The sequence below is a fragment of the Phalaenopsis equestris genome, unplaced genomic scaffold (assembly GCF_001263595.1).
Source record: "Phalaenopsis equestris unplaced genomic scaffold, ASM126359v1 Scaffold232356, whole genome shotgun sequence".
In the NCBI taxonomy this organism is placed as follows: Eukaryota; Viridiplantae; Streptophyta; class Magnoliopsida; order Asparagales; family Orchidaceae; genus Phalaenopsis; species Phalaenopsis equestris.
Genome location: NW_018250322.1, coordinates 316441 through 336693, shown reverse-complemented (window position 1 = coordinate 336693; position 20253 = coordinate 316441). Strand labels below are relative to the sequence as shown.

Genomic DNA, 20253 nt, shown 5'->3' with positions numbered 1-20253 from the left:
TAATACTTTTAGGTCTACGTGAACTAAGTTTTTCCTTGCATTATAGGTGTAATAGAGGGTTTATTTTATTTTGGGGTTTGATATACCTATAAGGGCAAACCCTTTGAATTAAAGTTAATGTGGGATGAAATGAGTTTAAGATAACCTGGATCAGTTTGATTGATTGAAAAGTTTAACTTTGGATGTATGGATTGGGAAGATTGATTTGAAAGTTTGGTCTTTAATTCGTTTAAGTTGGATGGGAACCATAAACTAAAGGGTAGAGTCGGGTGAGAAAGATTTCTAGATGGAGGTGAAAGTCCTAGCTAGCCTAAACTCTATAAGGAGCTTAAATGGGTGGACTAACCTAAAATTTTGGAATAATGCCTTCTATCAAGGTGACCGTGGCTTTCAGTCGTCTTTGGTGCGTTGGTATCCTTCAACAATGAACAAATCTTCTAACTTAAGAAATCTCGACTTAGTGTCATAGTAATGAAAAATGAAGGATTTTCTTAGCTAAAGGTGGTTTGTGGTGCTTTTGTCCGCAACCATGAGTTACTTCATCCTATGTTGTTTGTTTTATAGGTTTACTAGTTATAGACACTTAGTAAACTAACCAAGCTTCTAGAACGAACTAATATAAGGTATATGTGACCCTTAATTTTATTTATACATTGGCTAATCTAGGGTTTGTGTCGGATCTACCTAAGTTTGGTTCTTATTTTTTAAGTTGATAGATTCTAGATTTTTTTTAGAGTTTGGTATTTAGTTTGTGGTTTGTTTTGATTCCTATGATTGTTGGTCATAGTGAGAATAAAAGTTTTTCTATGTTCAAAGGTTTTGTAATTAGTTTTCTAAGTTGACGCTCTTTGTTTAGTTTTCTCCTTAAGTTTGGTGTCCCGTGTTTGAAGTTTTTTGCCATTTGCAAGCTTATGTAATTCAATTTCTTTTACAGTTAAAAAAATTTTTAGTTGCTTAATTTTTGGAAGTTTAAATATTTCATGTTGTTGTAGTTTCCTTTAAGTTACTTAATTATTGTTTTAGTGCCTTGAGTTATTTTGGGTCATTTATTTTAAGTATTCAAATTATTAAATTACTTTAGATAATTTAGTTTAAATATTCAAGCTATTGGGTTATTGGTTTAAGTATTTTAAGTTACTTTAGATTATTTTGTTTAAGTGTTTTAGTAATTTTATTAATTGTCTTAACTGTTTTAAGTTACTTTAGACTATTTAGTTTAAGTGTTTAAGTTATTTGATTAATTGATTTAAGTATTTTAAGTTATTTTAGATTATTTTGTTTAAGTGTCCAAGTTATTTGGTTAATTGTTTTAAGTGTCTAAGTTATTTTTAGAATTTTTGTTTAAGTGTGTAAGTTATTTGGTTAATTGGTTTTAGTGTTTTGTCATTTTAGATTATTTAGTTTATGTGTTTTAATTGTTTGATTTTGGTGATTAAAATATCTGGTTTTAAGATTTTCTTAATGACTTCAAATTATTTTAAAGGAGTTTTAAAATTATTTTAGATTGTTTTTAAATTATTTAAGGAATACTATTATTATTCTTAAATTATTTTTTAGTGCTTTTAAATGTTTTTAAATTGTTTTATTATTATTATTCTTAAGTTAACTATGAATTAATTTTAAATTGTTTTTAAATTAGCTTTAAATTGATCTTAAGTTGTTTGAATTACTTTTAAATTAAATTCAAATTAAATTGAAGTTATTAAATTACTTTTTGGTTATGTTAAAGTTGTTTTTAGATTCCTTAAAGGTTTTGAACTACTCGAACCTGCAAATGAGACGTATTATTAAAATGTTCACTAGGAAAACCTACATATGAGATCTTCCCCTACACTTTTTTATTGTTTTATTTTTATGTTTTAACACAAAGAAAGAACTATATATGGTATTCAAAGAATATAAAACATGATTGGACTATATATAAACCATGACTTGGATTACACATGAAATATGACTTGGATTATACAAGAAACATGATAAAGTTTTGAATACTACACATGAAATTAAATTCGGTTTGACTCAGGACAAGCTAGGGTTGGGTTGGATTGAGCCAAGCTCAGCAAGGGTTAGGTTAGGTTGGGCTAGGTTGTGCCAGATTGGGTTCAACTAGATTGGGCTAGTTTAGACAAAGTGTCTATTTGGGATCATTGTAGTTTATTAATAAATTGCTATGTAAAAACTGTTGGGGATAAGCTGCTATTGTGTTTTTGGAGTTAGAAAGCCTTTTGGGGTAGTTTATTAATAAATTGCTATGTAAAAACTGTTGCGGATAAGCTGAACAGACTATTGTGTTTTTGGAGTTAGAAAGCCTTTTGGCATATGGTTTTAAAAGAACTTTTCTTGGAGTGCCGTGCATTTAGAAATGGCCGTTGGATTTCGAAGGAAGGAGCAGCTGAAGCGCCCAAGCTCGAAGCTTTCCTCTTCCATGGTTTCTCCTCCTTCCTCTTGCTCGAAGTCCCTCACTTTCTCTCGGCTCAGTATTTACATAAGTAGAAGCAGGACCCTTCCCTGTGCGCTGTTAGTACTGGTCGTCTTCTTTGTCTACGTCGCGTGGAAGCTCGCCTCTTCTCAGGGATCTATCCATCGATTTTACTCTTTTGATATCGTGAACGAGTTTCCCCACGATCCACAAGCATTCACTCAGGCGAGGATCTTGATTTGTTAGATTTTTGGCATGATTTTCTCTTAGATTCACTTTCTTCAAAGGAAATTCGTTGTGATAAGCCCTTCCGAAGGGTTATTATGGTCAGGTTTGAAGCACGAAGTCTTGCCGTTAGATAAATGTATTTGTATTCCTCCGGCTAAAGTATTCTTCAGGGAACCGGCCCTATTTTTGATTTCTGTGATTGCGGAATTACTTCCATGAATCGTCTTAATTTCACAATATGCTTGTACAAAAATTGGTGAAGGCTGAGAATGAAGAAACCCTAATCACTGTTAAGGACTTTTTGGTTACTTGTATGATCGAACACAATTCGGATTTAATAAATCATGCGGGGGTTTATCCTTAAAAAAATTTCTAGGATGGAAACTGTCCTGCTAATTCTTTATAAACTAGTTGACTATTTTTTTTTCAGAATTTCTTAGGGTGTAATTGACATTGAGGATTAACTCACGGATTCTTTTTCTCAATCGACAATGGATTAGGTAGTCACTAAAATGCTTCTGCAGTTTGGGAGGGGGAATTAGTGTTAAGGAATATGAGAATATGAGCTAAGGCTCTGTTTGGCGCAGCTGCTGCTGCGCTGCCCCAGGAAGCTGCTGCGGGGAAGTTAACTGTTTGTTTGGTGCAGCTGTGTAAAACCAGCTGTCGGACAGCTGTTTATGGAAAAATGACCACAACGCCCCTCTTCAGTAAAGCTATTTAAAACACAATCGATGTTAAAATGCAAGTGTTTTATATACAATCAATGTTAAATATGACATGCAAGAAGCACGTGCCTTCTTCAATGTGACACTAACACAGCGGTTGCACGCAATATGCACATGCCTTCCAAGTTGCTTCATGTCATTGCAAGAAAATATAACAAAAAAAAGCATTACAATCTGGAAAATATCAAAAAAAACATTAAAATCCGGAAAGCAACAGCAAATGCAATCCCACCCTTCAAATAGTTTGGGAAAAAATAACCTTATGGCAATTACTTCCATTTTAAAAGTGAAATAGACATCATACATAGATTTATGACACCGTGTTATAAGAGTAAATATCCAACATTGAGTGTTAGAATTACATACATACAACTCAGTTCTTATTTATTTACATATCATAACACCAAAACTGCTGTGAGGTTACCACGCTTGATTCCTGGCCTGAGATAGTCGGTCCATCTCTGCCTACAGCTCTTGCTAGTCTAAAGATGTAGTTCCTGGTCTAGAGATAGTTGCTATGAAGGAATCAAGATAATTATAGATCTAGTTCACAACCAATACAAAGAAAATTAAAGCAAAAATTTTAAAAGTTTCAGAGCAATGAAAATATGCCTAAAGATGTCGCTTCCAAAAAAGATAGGAATGAAGTAAGAAGCTTGCATATTAAAGAAGGTTCTAAAGTAATTAAAACGAAAATGTGATTTGAACAAATAAGAGATAGAATTGGAAAGTTCCATATAAAAGAGAAGTGTGTGCATCAAAGATGAGAATGAACATACAGTGAATGCAATAGTTAACAAGGACTGCAACCAAATGCATCTTTAAAAAGGTTTGATAATATTAATAAACAAATTGATAGAAGAAAAACAACTATAATACAAGCCAACTTACTGGATATACGAGCATGAAGTCAGGGTAGATGGAAATATGCAATCAGGCAAAGTCGTTGTTTATAATATAAAAGTTTAGCTGCCAAACAAATTTATGAACATTTAAAAAGTTCTAACAATTTTCATGCAAAAGAAATTTCAGTTCTAATTCTCTCAGAAAGTATTAAATTTGGATTAAAAATAGTTACTGAATCAAACTCCAATTAATGTGAAAAGGATGCTTCATCTTCCAATTTCTCCTATCTCCTCTTACCTGCTGGAAAAGTGTCCGATGGATTGTTATCCACTTGTGAAGTCTGTAAGGAGGGCGAAAGGGAGTGTGAAATAGGAAGATGAAGAAGAAGACGATAATGGCGGAAGAAATCGACAAATAAATAAATAAAGAACTTGAGGAAAGCTGGTACCGGACGAAAATGGATGCCTCGCCCTGCATCAGAGACGCCATGAAAGAGCTTCGAACCACCACTTTGTAGCGCGGCAAGCCAAGGCAGGGAATGGGGGGAGCTCTGTCGACGAGCTGGGTGATCTTTTTCGCAAGAGAAAGACGGGCGATGAGATCCTCCGCAGCTACTTGGGCGGTTGATAATATTAATAAACAAATTGATAGAAGAAAAACAACTATAATACAAGCCAACTTACTGGATATACGAGCATGAAGTCAGGGTAGATGGAAATATGCAATCAGGCAAAGTCGTTGTTTATAATATAAAAGTTTAGCTGCCAAACAAATTTATGAACATTTAAAAAGTTCTAACAATTTTCATGCAAAAGAAATTTCAGTTCTAATTCTCTCAGAAAGTATTAAATTTGGATTAAAAATAGTTACTGAATCAAACTCCAATTAATGTGAAAAGGATGCTTCATCTTCCAATTTCTCCTATCTCCTCTTACCTGCTGGAAAAGTGTCCGATGGATTGTTATCCACTTGTGAAGTCTGTAAGGAGGGCGAAAGGGAGTGTGAAATAGGAAGATGAAGAAGAAGACGATAATGGCGGAAGAAATCGACAAATAAATAAATAAAGAACTTGAGGAAAGCTGGTACCGGACGAAAATGGATGCCTCGCCCTGCATCAGAGACGCCATGAAAGAGCTTCGAACCACCACTTTGTAGCGCGGCAAGCCAAGGCAGGGAATGGGGGGAGCTCTGTCGACGAGCTGGGTGATCTTTTTCGCAAGAGAAAGACGGGCGATGAGATCATCAACCCTCCGAGATCCTCCGCAGCTACTTGGGCGGTTCCAGTCCCCAAAGACGAATCACGGCAGGAAAAGCTGGAGAGGAATTGCGACAGGTAAAGCTTGGACCATGGGAGGGATCCCGCGACCAGCTTTCAGCTGCGCGTCGGGGCCGCCGCGATGAAAAATTTGCCTCAAACGGACAAGATTCACTGGGGGACGCCGCGCCGCATGAAAAAATCCGCCTCAAACGGGCCCTAAGTCTTGCACTGAATAGTTGAAAAGTTTTTCAGTGCAAAAATATCAATAAAATTTTACAACTAGCACAAATTTCTTTTGCTTTACATACCTCACACCTAAACTTTCATATTTACACACGACACTCATGTGTTTTAAACCAATGCATGTAAATAAAATTTTCACTTTTAAAAGTGCTAATAGTGATAATTTTGGTAAATATTAAAGATTTTGAGTACCATGTATATAAATATGAAAGTTTAGGTGTTAGATATGTAAATACATAAGAATTGTGTTTTTATGTATGTAAGTGCCAAATATTAAATGGTTGGTCCTCATCTCTTAACTTAAGACTTTGGGTTGAGATTGTGTTTTACCATTAGTGCATCTAGTCCAACTTCAACCCCCTTTTGGTTTACACAATCATATGAAGTGCTATGAGGGTTGATGATTTAATGGGGATCAAGTAGTTCATGTGGTTTGTAGCTCCTATGGGTCATTTTCACAATAAAATATGGTATTGAAAGGTTTAAGAATCTGTGGTGGAAGTTCTATGTGATTAAGTGGGCTATTGATCCGTGATAGTTAATTATGTTGAAATGATTTCATTCCAGGGTAAACAATAGTTAATGTGGATAACTCTTGTAAGGGGGAGTGTGGGCTTTGAAATAGCTTTTTAAAGGAATGAATAATACTTCTTAAAAAGATAAAAAAAACTTCTTGTGGGATCAATGGAAGATATATGGGCTAAATTTTTAAAGGAAAATTTACATACGTAACACACAATTCTTATGGATTTATGTACCTTACACCTAAACTTTCATAATTGCATGCATAAAAATTTACCTATGCATGAAAAGGTGGATTTTGGATTTGACTATTAAAAAGTGTTAATTAGTGCTATTTTGATGTGATACAAAAGAATTAAGTGATATGCATGTAAATATGGAAGTTTTGGTGTGAAATGCATAATTCCATAAAAATTGCGTGATATGTATGTAAATTCCCCAATTTTAAAATATAGTTTAGAAGTTTCCCAAGATAATATGAGGAAATATACAAGCTTATTTTATTTTGTTATTCAATTTACCCATTATAAGAAGTTTTTTCGTCTCAAGAGTTATTTTTTAAGAGCATTCTCAATTAAGATCATGGCCAACATTGATTTCAAAGTTTGGTTTTCAAGGACTGAATATAGGGACTCAATTAAAGATTGACTGAATGGATGACATAATATTTGGATTCCAAGAGAGGAAATGCTAGGAAAATTTGACCTTGGTTACTCAGGATGCTTGATACCTCATTTTATGTAGGATGATTAATTTCTTAGAAAACTATTTATGTTCAACTTGGTTCAAATTTTAAACCATGGGGATTAGAATTTCGCATAAGTAAGTTACATTATTGAGGAAATTGTTTGGGCTAAAGGCCTACAACATCATAGTTAATGATATTTGCTTCGATTTTAATTTTGTTTAGCAAATTGCCACTCTATAACTAGGGTTGTGTTTTTGATCAGTTTGTATAGATTGGTTTACAGATTTGCTAAATCAATTCAAATTATATACGGAACCTAACTGACAACATATAGCTAGAAGTGAATAAAATTGAACAGCAATATAATTCAGTTTACTTCATTCGATTTTGATTTAACCAAAGTTTGAAATCATAGGTAGATTGCAATTTTTACTGAACTGCAATAGGGGAATCTCATTAGCTTTGATTTGATTAGATATCCGAAATCTTGCTTCGACACTTTCCTCTTCACTAGCTTCATGTGACTTCGTGAGGTGTGAGTTTGGCTACGGCCAAAGGCTTTTAAAGAGAAAAAAATTGAAAAAGGGAAATACTATCAGGCTATTTATTTAGTATGTGTTTTTTTTTGTTTATTTGAATTTTTTTAACCAAACCGATAACCAAAAATCCAAAAATTTTTTACCTCCAAGCTTAAAACCAAACCATCATTTAATGAACCAAATCAAACCAATAAAATATATTCGGTTTAGTTTAATATTTTTGGCTTAAACCAACTAATGCACGCCCTTATCTACAAGGAGTTTTGCTGGGGAGCTTGGGTTTGGTGCCTAAGTTCTTGATTGCTAGGATTGGGCTTGGGTTAGATTAGCCAACAGTCTTGTGCTAGTCAATCATATCAGGCCAGCCATGTTCTTAGATACTCAGGGCATACTTTGTGGCATAGCAACTCAATATAGCTAATCAAAGCAGTGCATGCTTTGACTTTGCGGCTTAAATTTATTAGCTTTAATGTACTCCCAAGCCAATATTTGTTTTCTTTTTTATTTTTTTCCCTTAAATTTTTTTTTTCTCCGGTTTTCATATTTGGGGCCTGACCCCTACTAACTATTATAGAATTCTTACCGAATCTCTTTTCATGCATGAATATTTTTGTTACATTTTCACAATATGAATTGTTTGTAACTTTTTCTCTCTTGTTTTCATTGCTAGGGCCTCTTATACGACGGAAATGATAAATTACTTGAGTCAACTGGTATTTATGGGAGGGTATGAAACTTTCCCGTCATGCATTTTTAAACTGTTTAACACTTCTACTTCTAAATGCAATTGTCATATATTTAATCAAGCTCCTGGTTATTATCTCGTGTTAATCACAATATGCACTTATTTTTATATACTTTTTCCTTTTTACTAGACATAATTTGGGCTTCTTTGACTAATAGATATGACAGATGCAATAAAATTTCCATTTCTGTTAGTTTCGTATGTTTTTCCGCCTTTCTTGATTAAGATTTATTCTGAAATGGACAACCCAAAGAATGCAAGGATAACTATAACTGTATACATTGTATATGTACAATCCGGAGAGGGAACTACATTAAAATTTATTTTATTCTACCATATACCGTTTCACTTGCTTACATATTATAACACCATCAATAGGATGCTTGATGCTTAAGGAAAATGCACTTTGAAACATTTTGGACCCATTTGGCATCTCTTTTATTTCCTATTATTATTTTTATTTTTCTTTGTTTTAGAAAATATGTTTGATTGGTATATATATATATTTTTTTAATTTTAAAAAACAAATCAATTTACTTTTAAAAATACTCAAAAATCACTTAAAAATATGTTTTTAGTGTCTGTACGAACAAGTAACTTAGTCAAACATGTTTTAATTGAATTCAAAGCATAAACTAAACAAAATGAAAATAAAAAAATGAAAAGCAAAAAAATAAAAGTGATCCCAAACGGCCCCTATGTTTTCAGAATGAATCATTTGAGAACACGAAATGTGCTTTTGTTGGTATATCATTTTGCTAGAGGGTTCGTCGTGATAAAGATTTAGTGCTTCAGTATGTACAACATGGATCTTGTCTTTTCAAGTCATTTGAATGATTTGAATTCAATTAAAACATGTTTGACTGAGTTACTTAATTTGACAGACACTCAAAACACATTTTAAGTGATTTGAGATCCGGAGTGGGAACTACATTAAAATTTGTTTTATTCTACCATGTACCTTTTCACTGTTTACATATTAGAGCACCATTAATAGGATGCTTGATGCTTAAGGAAAATGCACTTTGAAACATTTTGGGCCGTTTGGCATCACTTTTATTTCCTATTATTATTTTTGTTTTTTCTTTTGTTTTTGAAAATCTGTTTCGTTGGTATATATTTTTTTTGTTTTTATTTTGTATTTTAAAAAACAAATCAATTTATTTTTAAAAATACTCAAATAACTTAAAATGTGTTTTGAGTGTTTGTACAAACAAGTAACTCAATCAAAAATGTTTTAATTGAATTCAAAGCATAAACTAAACAAAATAAAAATAAAAAAATGGAAAGCAAAAAAATAAAAGTGATCCAAACGGCCCCAACGTTTTCAAATTGAATCATTTGAGAACACGAAATGTGCTTTTGTTGGTATATCATTTTGTTAGAGGGTTCATCGTGATAAGGATTTGTTGCTTCAATATGTACGACATGGATCTTGTCTTTTCAATTCATTTGAATGATTTTGATGTAAGATTAAGAATAGAAGTTCGTTTAAATAAACACTTAAAGATAATTAATTTTGTTCTGCCTAATTTTATGTTTCATCTGATTTCAATGCAAAATAATTTTCAAAGATATGCAAACTTTAATGTGCATATGATTTCTCTGATGCCAACCACAGAATAAGAGTTTTAGGTTTCTAATTTTGTGATAAAGAGATCTCTTGTAAAACACAACTGTCATTAATGCTTGTCTGTATCATGAAAATCATATTTCTCTTAAACATTTACTTTTACCAAGTATTTTTTTTCACTGATCATTTCTTTGTTTATTTTTCTCTTTTTATTTCCTTTAATTAAACGATCTCCTAATTTTTTATTACTTGTGTCAAGTGCAGTCAACAGTAAGAAAGGTTGATCTCCACTCTGGAAAGGTATATATATATATATACATACTCAAAACTTTAATTGTTCAATAATTTCTGTTCATTTTCCCATCCATGAATTTTTTAATTCCTATTAAAATTAATTCTCTGCCTTATTGTAAATTTAATAACAAGTTTTGTAGTATTAATTTATTTACAATTCTGAATAATTATTGTGCTTTCCTGATTCTCCATGGCTAATTCTCCATTTTGTAGTATTTATATATATATACTGCGTCTCCATGGCTAATTAACCGCAAGCTTACTTTCCTCACATTAGATGTCGTTCGCTTGTCTGTCTCCTTCATGCATGAGGCGTCGTTTCACGATTCGGCCTCTGATGTCAAAGCCTGCTTTTCGTGAATCAATTTCCTGTTGCTTTATCTCTCTCATACTCGTGGATCTCACCCTTCTTCTCTCTGCTTCACTCTCGATTAGAAGAGTCTATTCAACCCTTTCTGTCTTCCAGTAGGTGTAACCTGCTCATTGGTTGCGCCTCACAGAAGCAATTACTATTCTAATTTATTATTATTATTATTCAATTATTACAAAATCTGTGAGATCAAAAATAAGATTTTGGCCATAAAGCATGGAGAACGGTCCACGACGGATTACTTAAAAGTTACTCCAAGGCCTTTGCAAAAGGTGGTTCATTATTAAAACACTTAAATAGAATGCAACAAAAGATACAACCGTCTTGAAAGGTTTGTTTGAGAGGACTGAATTTCTTATTATAATGGTCCAAATTCTCTAGAAGGAGGATTTATCTTTTCTTAATAATGTCATTGCCATCATTTGAATAGAAGAAGGGGAAGGAAAGTCATTGGAAATGACCCCATAGAAGGTTTGACTGTGATGATAAAGGCTGCCGACATTTAACACACCAATTTCAAAAACTTTCTTCATATGAGGAGCACAAGCAGTCACTTTTTGCCAATTGAGCTTCCATATAGTGCATATGGTGTAATAACTTTATTAAAAAAAAAGGAATGTTGAAATGGCGGTGACAATTCAAATGTGGAAATGACCCCATAGAAGGTTTGACGGTGATGATAAAGGCTGCCGACATCTAACACACTAATTTCAAAAACTTTCTTCATATGAGGAGCACAAGCAGTCACTTTTTGCCAATTGAGCTTCCATATAGTGCATATGGTGTAATAACTTTGTTAAAAAAAAAAGGAATGTTGAAATGGCGGTGACAATTCGAATGTAACCTTCGAGGTGGGTCCATCTTTTGGAGTCAAGGCAAGGGATGAGATTGGCTCATTTGAACTTAACAAAGCGGAACAAAAGGGAATGAGAGATAGAGGCGAGGGAGAGGGAGAAGGAGAAAGAAGAAGCTCGCGGCCATGTGGCGTGTGCATGAAGTGGCGTTGAGGGTGCATCCTATTCAAAGGAGAAGAGAAGAATAAGGAGGCATTTTGGTGTGCTTCAGAGCCGAAGCTGAGGTCCTAGTGAGTGCAGCTGCTTCTTGTGCAAGCAACTCCGTGAGCGAGGGAGTTGCTGTGCTAAGGAAAATGGAAGAGAAGGTTCGCGAGTTTGCGGGATAAGCGAAGCCAAAGTCAGCTTGCTAAATAAAAGGTTAGTGTTTGTTTTTAATAGAATTTTTATATTAAATTGAATTTATAAGTGTTAAAATAAGTTTTTATGCTAATTGTAATAAGAAATCAGAAGTTGAAGGATTTTCATATTTCAGATTTAATAAGGAGTTCAATATCGGTGTTTGTCCAATATAAGAAGGGATAAAGTGCGGTATGGGTTGTTTATTCAATTAAATATTCGAGGTTATATAGTGACGTGGTGGTAAGGCTTATGTATCTATTTATATAATTAATTTTAATTAAAATGTTATTAAATTAATACTAATATTAAGAATTAAAAATCATAGATTGAAGAAGGAGAGAGATAAGAAGGTAATGGTAGTGTTAATTTGGTAATTATTTATAGTCAATTTAATTATAAGTTGTTACATATTAATATTAATGTGTTATAAATATAGCAAGGTGTGTTAATTGAATGTGTTGAGAGGGACTATTGTTTTAGTAGAAGAAAGATGAGAGAAACTGAGGTAAATATCAATTTGTAAGATTTATAAATTGTTTAGGAGTGACATCTTTAATGTAAATTTTTAGATTAAAGTAAACATTTGAGTTTGAGGAGGAGAAAATTAACGAATTTGAAGGGATCATTTTATATGGGGAAATCAATGTGAGTAATTACTGTTTTATTTTTATTAAATTAAGATTCTCTTATTTGAAAATGATTTATTTGTTTGTACAAATTAAAATCACAAAGTATTTTTTTATAAATGAAAGAAGATAAATGAAAATGATATTCTTACTATTATCTTTTGTGCTACATGAAATGAAAAAGAAATGAATTTAATGATTAAAAAAATTAAATATAAGTTAATGAAAGATACATGACTAAGTTTATTAGAAGTCACTCTTATAGTACTAGTTGAGAACATTATTGTATTCATGCAAGTTAAAGAAGAAAGAAATGAAATGAATGTGCCTTTCTGATATAAAATTGAAAAGGAAATGACAATAGAAATGATTGTTACTTTATGATACAAAAGAAAAATAGTTGTGCCTTTGTGTTACAAAATAAAGAAGGTTTTGATGGTGCTACTGAGATGAATTTTTTAAAAGAAAAAGAAATGAAAAATTTTATTATTAAAATGATGAAAATATAATTAAATATGAGGATTAAATAAAGATTTTATAAATGAAAAATGTGGTTTATTTTTTACATTAATAAATATATTTCTTTGTGCAATCGTATTAGTCATCCGTATAATGATTTAATACATAATAAAGTGATAATTATTCATGAAATTTCTATAAACTTAACCTTTTTAATTATTATTTCAGGAAAAAATCTGCTAGATCAGATGAATGATAGAAGAGAGTTTGAGGTTGTTGATGATATGTAGCATGCTATTTGTTTTTATGTTGTCATTTTTATGATATTACTTGTTTTACTGAAGTAGAATATTTGATTTTTTGTGTTATGTTAGATGTTGTTTACTTATGTATTATTGATTAATGTATCTTTTATAATTGAATGTTATTATGGACTAATATTACTGTTTAGAAATATTTTCTTTCATCGTCCAACTGATTTTCCACCTTGGCTAATTCTATTTTCTTGTGCCGGGTCATAACACAGAGCACTTAGGCTTGAAATATAAAAGAAAGTATTAGAAGCTTTATTTAAAACTGCCGAGCAAAAGTGGGACAACAATAAGAGGATAAGTGAACAATGAGGTGCATATATAACACACATTGAAAAAGATAACACCAAGAATCACATATTGAATTTACTTTTTTTTTGTGACACGGTGGTATGTGTGGGTGGTGTGTGTGGAGATGGAGTAGGGGTGTCAAAAATTGACCCGAGACGCCAATACGACTTGAACTTAACTCGAAAAAATTCAGGTTAGGGTTGACCTGAATATTTTTTGAGTTGGGTTTTAGTCAGAGGATTTGACTTGTTTATTATTTGAGTTGGGATCGGGTTGAAGCCGAAAACTTAAACATGACCTGAATAAACACGAAATTTCGGGCCGGGTTTGGGTTTACAGGTCAAGCTCGAGTTCGGGTCAGGTTGAGGTCCTAGTTTTCGACCTGTTTATTATTTGGGTCGGGTTCGGGTTGACCTTATTTGGGTCGGGTCATTTTGGGTCGGGCCCGAACCCTAACCGCTGACCCGAATTGACATCTCTAGATGGGAGTGATGGTGTGTTGATGGTGTGGTAATGGTGGTTTTGTTGGTGTGGTGGTGGTGGTTTGTTGGGTTGGTGGTGGTGGTGTTGGTGGTGGTTGGTTGGTGGTGATGATGTGTGGGTATTGATGATGTGGTGGTGTTGGTGTTTAGGGGTGATGTGTTAATAGATTTTAGATGTTTCTTTTAAGTTATCTTTTCGAGTTGTGATATTTTAAATGACACTATGTTTTCTCTGCCACACATTTATATTGCTTGGTTCTTTTCATTCTAGTAGTTGTCATGGTTAATACAAAAGAAATTTGTTTTTCTGTCATGTGGGATAAAAATTTGAAGCTAATATTTTGCGATCTCTGCCTTAAAAAGGTAGAATTGGGAAATAGTTCAACCACATTTTTTAACAAGGAGGGCTGGCAAAATATAATAAAAATGTTCAAGGAATGTTATGAGAGATAATTTTACAGGTGTCTAAGGAATAGATCAAAGAATTGTGACTTCTTCAGGTGGACACCGTCGATATTGATCAGATGCGGATAGCTTCTTTGGACGAGGGATTATCTCATGACATCAATCGCCTGTATTTTTAAAATAATATTATGATAATATTTTTTATTTTAATAGTTTTATTTTTTAATTTTGATTGTTGTGTTGTTTACTGTTAATGAGGCGTCAGTCTTTATTATGTAATATTCAAACTGATATCTATTTTCATGAATGAAATGTTCAATCATGACTAATTGTGTTATAAACATCACAATACTACAGGGGCAGAAAGATCCTTTATACATAAATAGCTGTAGCACAATTGCTGCAAAATTTCACGGCACAAACATGCACAGCTTCCTCGCAGTAACTTCTGCGCAGTAGCTTTTTAATAAGTTGCAGTTACCTCAAACAAATCTTTAATGATCTCAAAATTGAACGATCTTAGGCTCGTTGGATTCCTCTTATCGAAATGCTCGAGTTGACTATAAATATGTCAAATTTAGAGTTCATCTGATCATTAAATTGATGATTTAAAACCACCTAATGCGCTTCAATTGCTTGATTTGGGCTTTTGATTAGACCCGAATTGACCCAACTTTGATATTATTGGGTTCGTCTTGTTGAGACGGTTAGTTTAACTATAAATATGTCAAATTTGGAAGATTTCTTATAAAAAATGCACTGAGATTCATGCTAGATGATAAAAACTTCTTGATGACGCTTTAATACTATTTGTTTTATTTTTTTAATTAATTTATTTGTATAATTAGTTTGTCAACCCTAAAAAAAGTGGTTTCACCCTCGAGTATCATGTTCTTGATTATGGTGCAACTACTGGTTCACTTTGCATAGTGGATTCAAGCGGATGGGGGATTGGGGATTCAAGTTGTCTGGCTCTATATGGTGCCGTATATACTCATTTATTCTTTTAAATTTTGCGTAAGTTGTTTTTAAGTCATTTGGTACTTTCTTTTTTTTTTTTGCACAAATTGATTAATGCTATTTGACTTCAAGAAATATAAAATTGAAGGTTCTGAAAGCTGATTTAGGCTACACATAGAAAGATGAAGTTAACCATGTTTATTTATGTATATATCTATATTTTAGTAACGTTAACGAGTCTTTGAGTTTAGTGTTGCTATCTGCACCGAATTATGTTGTTTTGTTTTTTTTTATCAGGTAGAACTTTCTTTCAACATGGGCAAATCTTTTTTTGGAGAAGGCCTCACCCTTTTTGGTGGCAGGTATGCGGAGATTTTGGCTCGATTTTTTTTTCACACTTATGGATAGAACAACTAAGCTGTTATTTCAAGTGAGCCTGCGGAAGTTAATCTTTTGAGAAGTCTATTTGTTATGTTTACCCTTTGTCTTTATAAATACTGCATCTATCCAACACTTGAATCCATTCCTATACTAGGATATACTGATTTGAACATGAGGATATGGACACGATACAGACATGCCTATTTTTGAAAATATATAACACAAAAAGGCTCTTCATATGACATGATAATATATACAAATCAAATATATAAATCATATTATATGTGCACGCGCGTATGTCTGTGGTGTGTGTATAAATTTTAAAATAATATACAATAATCACATAAATTAAATGAATTTGAAATAAATAAAAAGATCATGACATTGCAAAAATAAAAAAAAATGACATTTAAGAATGAAAAAATATATAAATAATTATCATATTATTCATAAATCAAATTAGTAGTTAAAGAAAAATTTAAAAAAATGATAAATATTATGTAAAATGAAAAATAATTAGTAATAAAAATTTAACAAAAAATAAAAATATATGATCATCAATAATTTTTTAGAATATTATATATAAAAAATAAATATAAGTTATTTAGTATAATGCAAATCTTCAAACTGTAACATTTTATTATACATTTCGATACTATTTATATAACACGGCCAAATGTGTCAGACACGGCACGATTGTTTGTTGCGTGATGTTGCTGTGTTCTAGGTTATATATTTTTTAGTATGGCAATGGCGTCTACCTGAGGATGTTGTAACTGAATTTCCTAGCTTCATAGCAAACATAATGGAACTGACACATACTTAGAAGTGATTCTATGCTTTAATATAGATCATGTTGCTTTATGATGTTTTTAAATACCAAATTTTTTTTATCAAACTAATATTAACAAAGTTTGTGCAAACTTATTTCACATGTTGAGATTGTGCCTGCGCTTAAGAAAGTGTCAAGCCACATCCTTAAATTTAGATGAAATTCTTGTTTTTTTTCTTTCTATAATGTCTTATGAATTATGCCTATATCATTTCCAAAAAATGAAAATCTCTTTATTTTGTTAAATGATGCATTGTGCAAGTAAATTTTTTTTTTCTCTGTTTAATTTTTTTGAGGTCCATCTAATTGATGCTTTCATGTGTAGGTTGCTCCAAGTGACCTGGTTAACAAAAAATGGATTCATATATGATCGATATAATTTAAGCAAGGTTTTTCCTCTCCCATATCATATCTTACATGCTTATTCAAGTTCACTAAATATTTTTGGAAGATTTACATGCATACCATTTAGCGCCTATGTATTTACATATCTAACACCAAAATTATAATTTTTACCTATATGCCAAATTATTTATGCATGAAAAGGTGTATTTCACTTTTTAAAGTTAAAATAATGATATTTTTTATGTGATATAAAATATTTAGGTGGTACAAATGTAAAACCTAAAGTTTAGGTGTTAGATATGTAAATACATAGGAATTGGGTGGTGACATGTATGTAAATGCCCCACTATTTTTAGCTTTTAATTGTGGCGTGGGAGTAAATGTCAGTCGTTCCTAGACACAGGTCAACGGCAAGAGGAAACTGCAGCAACATCTTATGTGGGCATGTCTTAACTTCTCACACACTTACGCGGGCGTGTTCGATTTGTTTTCTTTCAATTCCCTTAATTGACTCATCTTCATTATAGGTTCTCGTTAGTATTCCTTAGGATATAAATTACATTTTCATAATTTTCATTATTATACATTATTTTAATCATTTTGCATTTGTTACATGCCAAAAAAAAATCAGAAGAAATTATCTACTAATCATGGCAACTACAACTACAAATTTTTAGTTGATTTAGACATTTAGATAGATGAAATTCAAACCCAAGGATGAAATGATAATATATTTAACTAGAAGGCTTTTTGTAGGGACCTTTATGAAATTCAATGTAAAAGTTGGGATCATATAAAATCATAGAATACATTCGGGGATATACTATAAATTTGAAATTATGAGAAGTTGTGGTATTATTTCAATCTTAAGTGTATATTTTTTATTTTATTTCTGGAATCTACTACTGCTATTGGATTGTTTTCTTTTCATATCCTTGTAATTCATCTTCATTTTCCTGATATTATTTACTTCTTGTTCTAAAAGCTATCTTACATGTAGATATTATGTCCAGTATTAATGGTGCGGTAGACGTAATAATATGGGACGGGATCCATTTCTGATGATGCATTGATTGCTTTGTAGGAAGGAAGATTTTTCATATATACCACTCAATCCTTATTTATTTACATTTCTAACACCTAAACTTCAACTTTTACGTACATGCCACCTTTTCTATGCATTAAAGTTTGTATTCCACTTTTTAAAAGTTTAAATGATGGTATTTTTTATGTGATATAAAAGGTTTAGGCGGTATAAATGTAAAAAAGGAAAGGGTGGGTCTGAGATATATAAATATATAAGAATTAGGTGACATGCATGTAAATGCCTCTTTAAAAAAATATTCGTGATAGTCCAGATGTTAAAGAAGTTTCAATTTTCTATTAATGAAAATTGTCTTTTGATTAAAGCTATGGAAATCAAAGAAAATTCACAGCTAATGCTTTGTGAGTCTACATACCTCCATCATGTTTTTTTCATTTCTCTCTAATAAGATAAATATTTTTGCAGATTGGTAGATTTTCTCATTCCATGAAGGATGGCTGGGGACTTGCAACGGATGGGAAAGTCATATTTGGTAGTGATGGCAGCTCAACACTTTATCAACTTAACCCTGTTACTTGGAAAGGTTTCTAGTTTGAACTGATTAATATCTTTGAAAATTTACATACTTACCACTCAATTCTTATGTATTTACATACTAACAGCTGAACATCAATTTTTTGCATGTATGCCACTTTACATATGCTTGAAAAGTGTATTTCACTTTTTTAAAAGTTAAATTGTAGTGTTTTTGTTGTGATATGAAAGCTTTGGGTCGTATAAATGTAAAAGGTGAAATATAGATGTTTGATATGTAAATACATAAGAATTAGGTGGTATTTATGTAATTGCCCCTAATATCTTTCTATTTTACGTGCATTTGTACTGGTTTTGATTGATTTGTTAATGATGCAGCTATAAAAAAGACAACTGTTAAATTTTATGAGCATGAAATTTCTCTCCTAAATGAATTGGAATATGTGAATGGTGAAGTATTGGCAAATGTCTGGCAGGTGTGTGAATCCTTGCTCCTATAGTTAAATATAGGGAAATTTACATACCTAGCACATAATTTTTATGTATTTAAATATCTCACACCAATACTTTTATATTTACATACATAGCACTTTGGTAGTTTAAACTTATGCATGAAAATGCTTATTTCACTTTTAAAATGCGGTAATAGTGCTATTTTTTATGTAATATTAATGATTTGAGTGCTTTGTATGTAAATATGAAAGTTTAGTTGTGATATGTAAATACATTAGAATTGTGTGCTATCTCTATAAATGCCCTTAAATATAATAGCAAGATCACTTATGGTTCTGATTCTTTGGAAGAAATTGAACTCTGATAGTTTTATGCAACACAAATTGTACTGTTACTGAGTTTTGGAAATTTTGTTTAATCTTATTCCTCATGCTTGGATGATAATATATGATATTTTACATTATCCATCCTATGCTAATATTATTCCACACTAAGAAATTTGTTTAATCTTATTTCTCATTATGCTCACGTTTTCGCATTTGCATACATACCACCTAGTCTCTATGTATTTAAATATTTAACACCTAAACTTTGATTTGTATATTAATACTACCGAAATCTTTCATTTCACATAAAAGTACCACTATTTTCACTTTTAAAAGGTGAAATACACCTTTTCAGCATAGTTAAGGTGGCATATATGTAAAAGTTTAAGTTTAAATATTTAATTACATAGGATTTGAGTGGTATGTGTGCAAATCTTAATTAATTTATTTATTTTTCTTAGCTTTCATTTAGCCTTAATTCATATAAGGGTAGTTCAGTTATTAGTGTCAGTTTGCTTATAAATACCCATTGTTGTGCTAGGAGGGAGATTTTTGAGATATTTTTTTCAGGGTATCCTGAAGAAGGAGAAGGATTTTCCTTTTTTTTTGGGTTGGATTCCCCAAGTTGGGAAGGGTATATCACGGTGGAGTAAGACTAGTTTATAATTTATAATTTGATAAGAGTTAATTTGAAAGCCAGTTTATTGTTTACTTTAATAGAAAAATCGTGAAGGGTAGGTGAACAAATGAACGTGTAATCAATTTCCATGTGTTACTATACGTTTTCCTGATTTAATTTTTTTTTTTATTTTTAGATTTTATTTTTGATTCAAATTCATGTATAAAAATATATGATAAGCCAAGTTGGATATTAATTTGTTGCGCAATGTTTGTGCTCAAATCGTCCTCATAAAATGTCTCATTATCTTTAAAATTTTTAATATTTTTTTTATTAGGATTTGGAAGTTTATCAGATTCTTATATGAATCGTGATAATATGAGGGCATCATGAGGATTTAATACATATCCTTAACACTTGTGATAAAAAAATCAATACTGCTTTATGAAAAAGATGCATTAATGCTTTCTGATGAGCTTAATCTTTTTTTTTTTAGCCTGAAGGTCAAATATGTTTACTATAAGTATTTCTTCATGCAAAT

The 20253-nt window shown here is 31.7% G+C and overlaps 1 protein-coding gene across 4 annotated transcripts in view; it reads left to right on the top strand.

The window, feature by feature from the left end:
- Window positions 1-2289: 2289 nt before the first annotated feature.
- The window catches only part of LOC110038279 (glutaminyl-peptide cyclotransferase), a 40375-nt gene continuing 22411 nt past the window's right edge, over window positions 2290-20253 (top strand). For 3 of the 4 annotated variants that reach the window (XM_020743068.1, XM_020743067.1, XM_020743069.1), the window contains exons 1-7: window positions 2290-2644; window positions 8139-8195; window positions 10051-10086; window positions 15475-15539; window positions 16716-16779; window positions 18246-18363; window positions 18693-18790. In XM_020743068.1, coding sequence (XP_020598727.1) covers window positions 2363-2644; window positions 8139-8195; window positions 10051-10086; window positions 15475-15539; window positions 16716-16779; window positions 18246-18363; window positions 18693-18790 — 720 coding nt within the window. In that variant the 5' untranslated portion in view covers window positions 2290-2362. The remainder of the gene's footprint in view (window positions 2645-8138; window positions 8196-10050; window positions 10087-15474; window positions 15540-16715; window positions 16780-18245; window positions 18364-18692; window positions 18791-20253) is intronic. The other variant, XM_020743070.1, reaches the window with a different exon arrangement.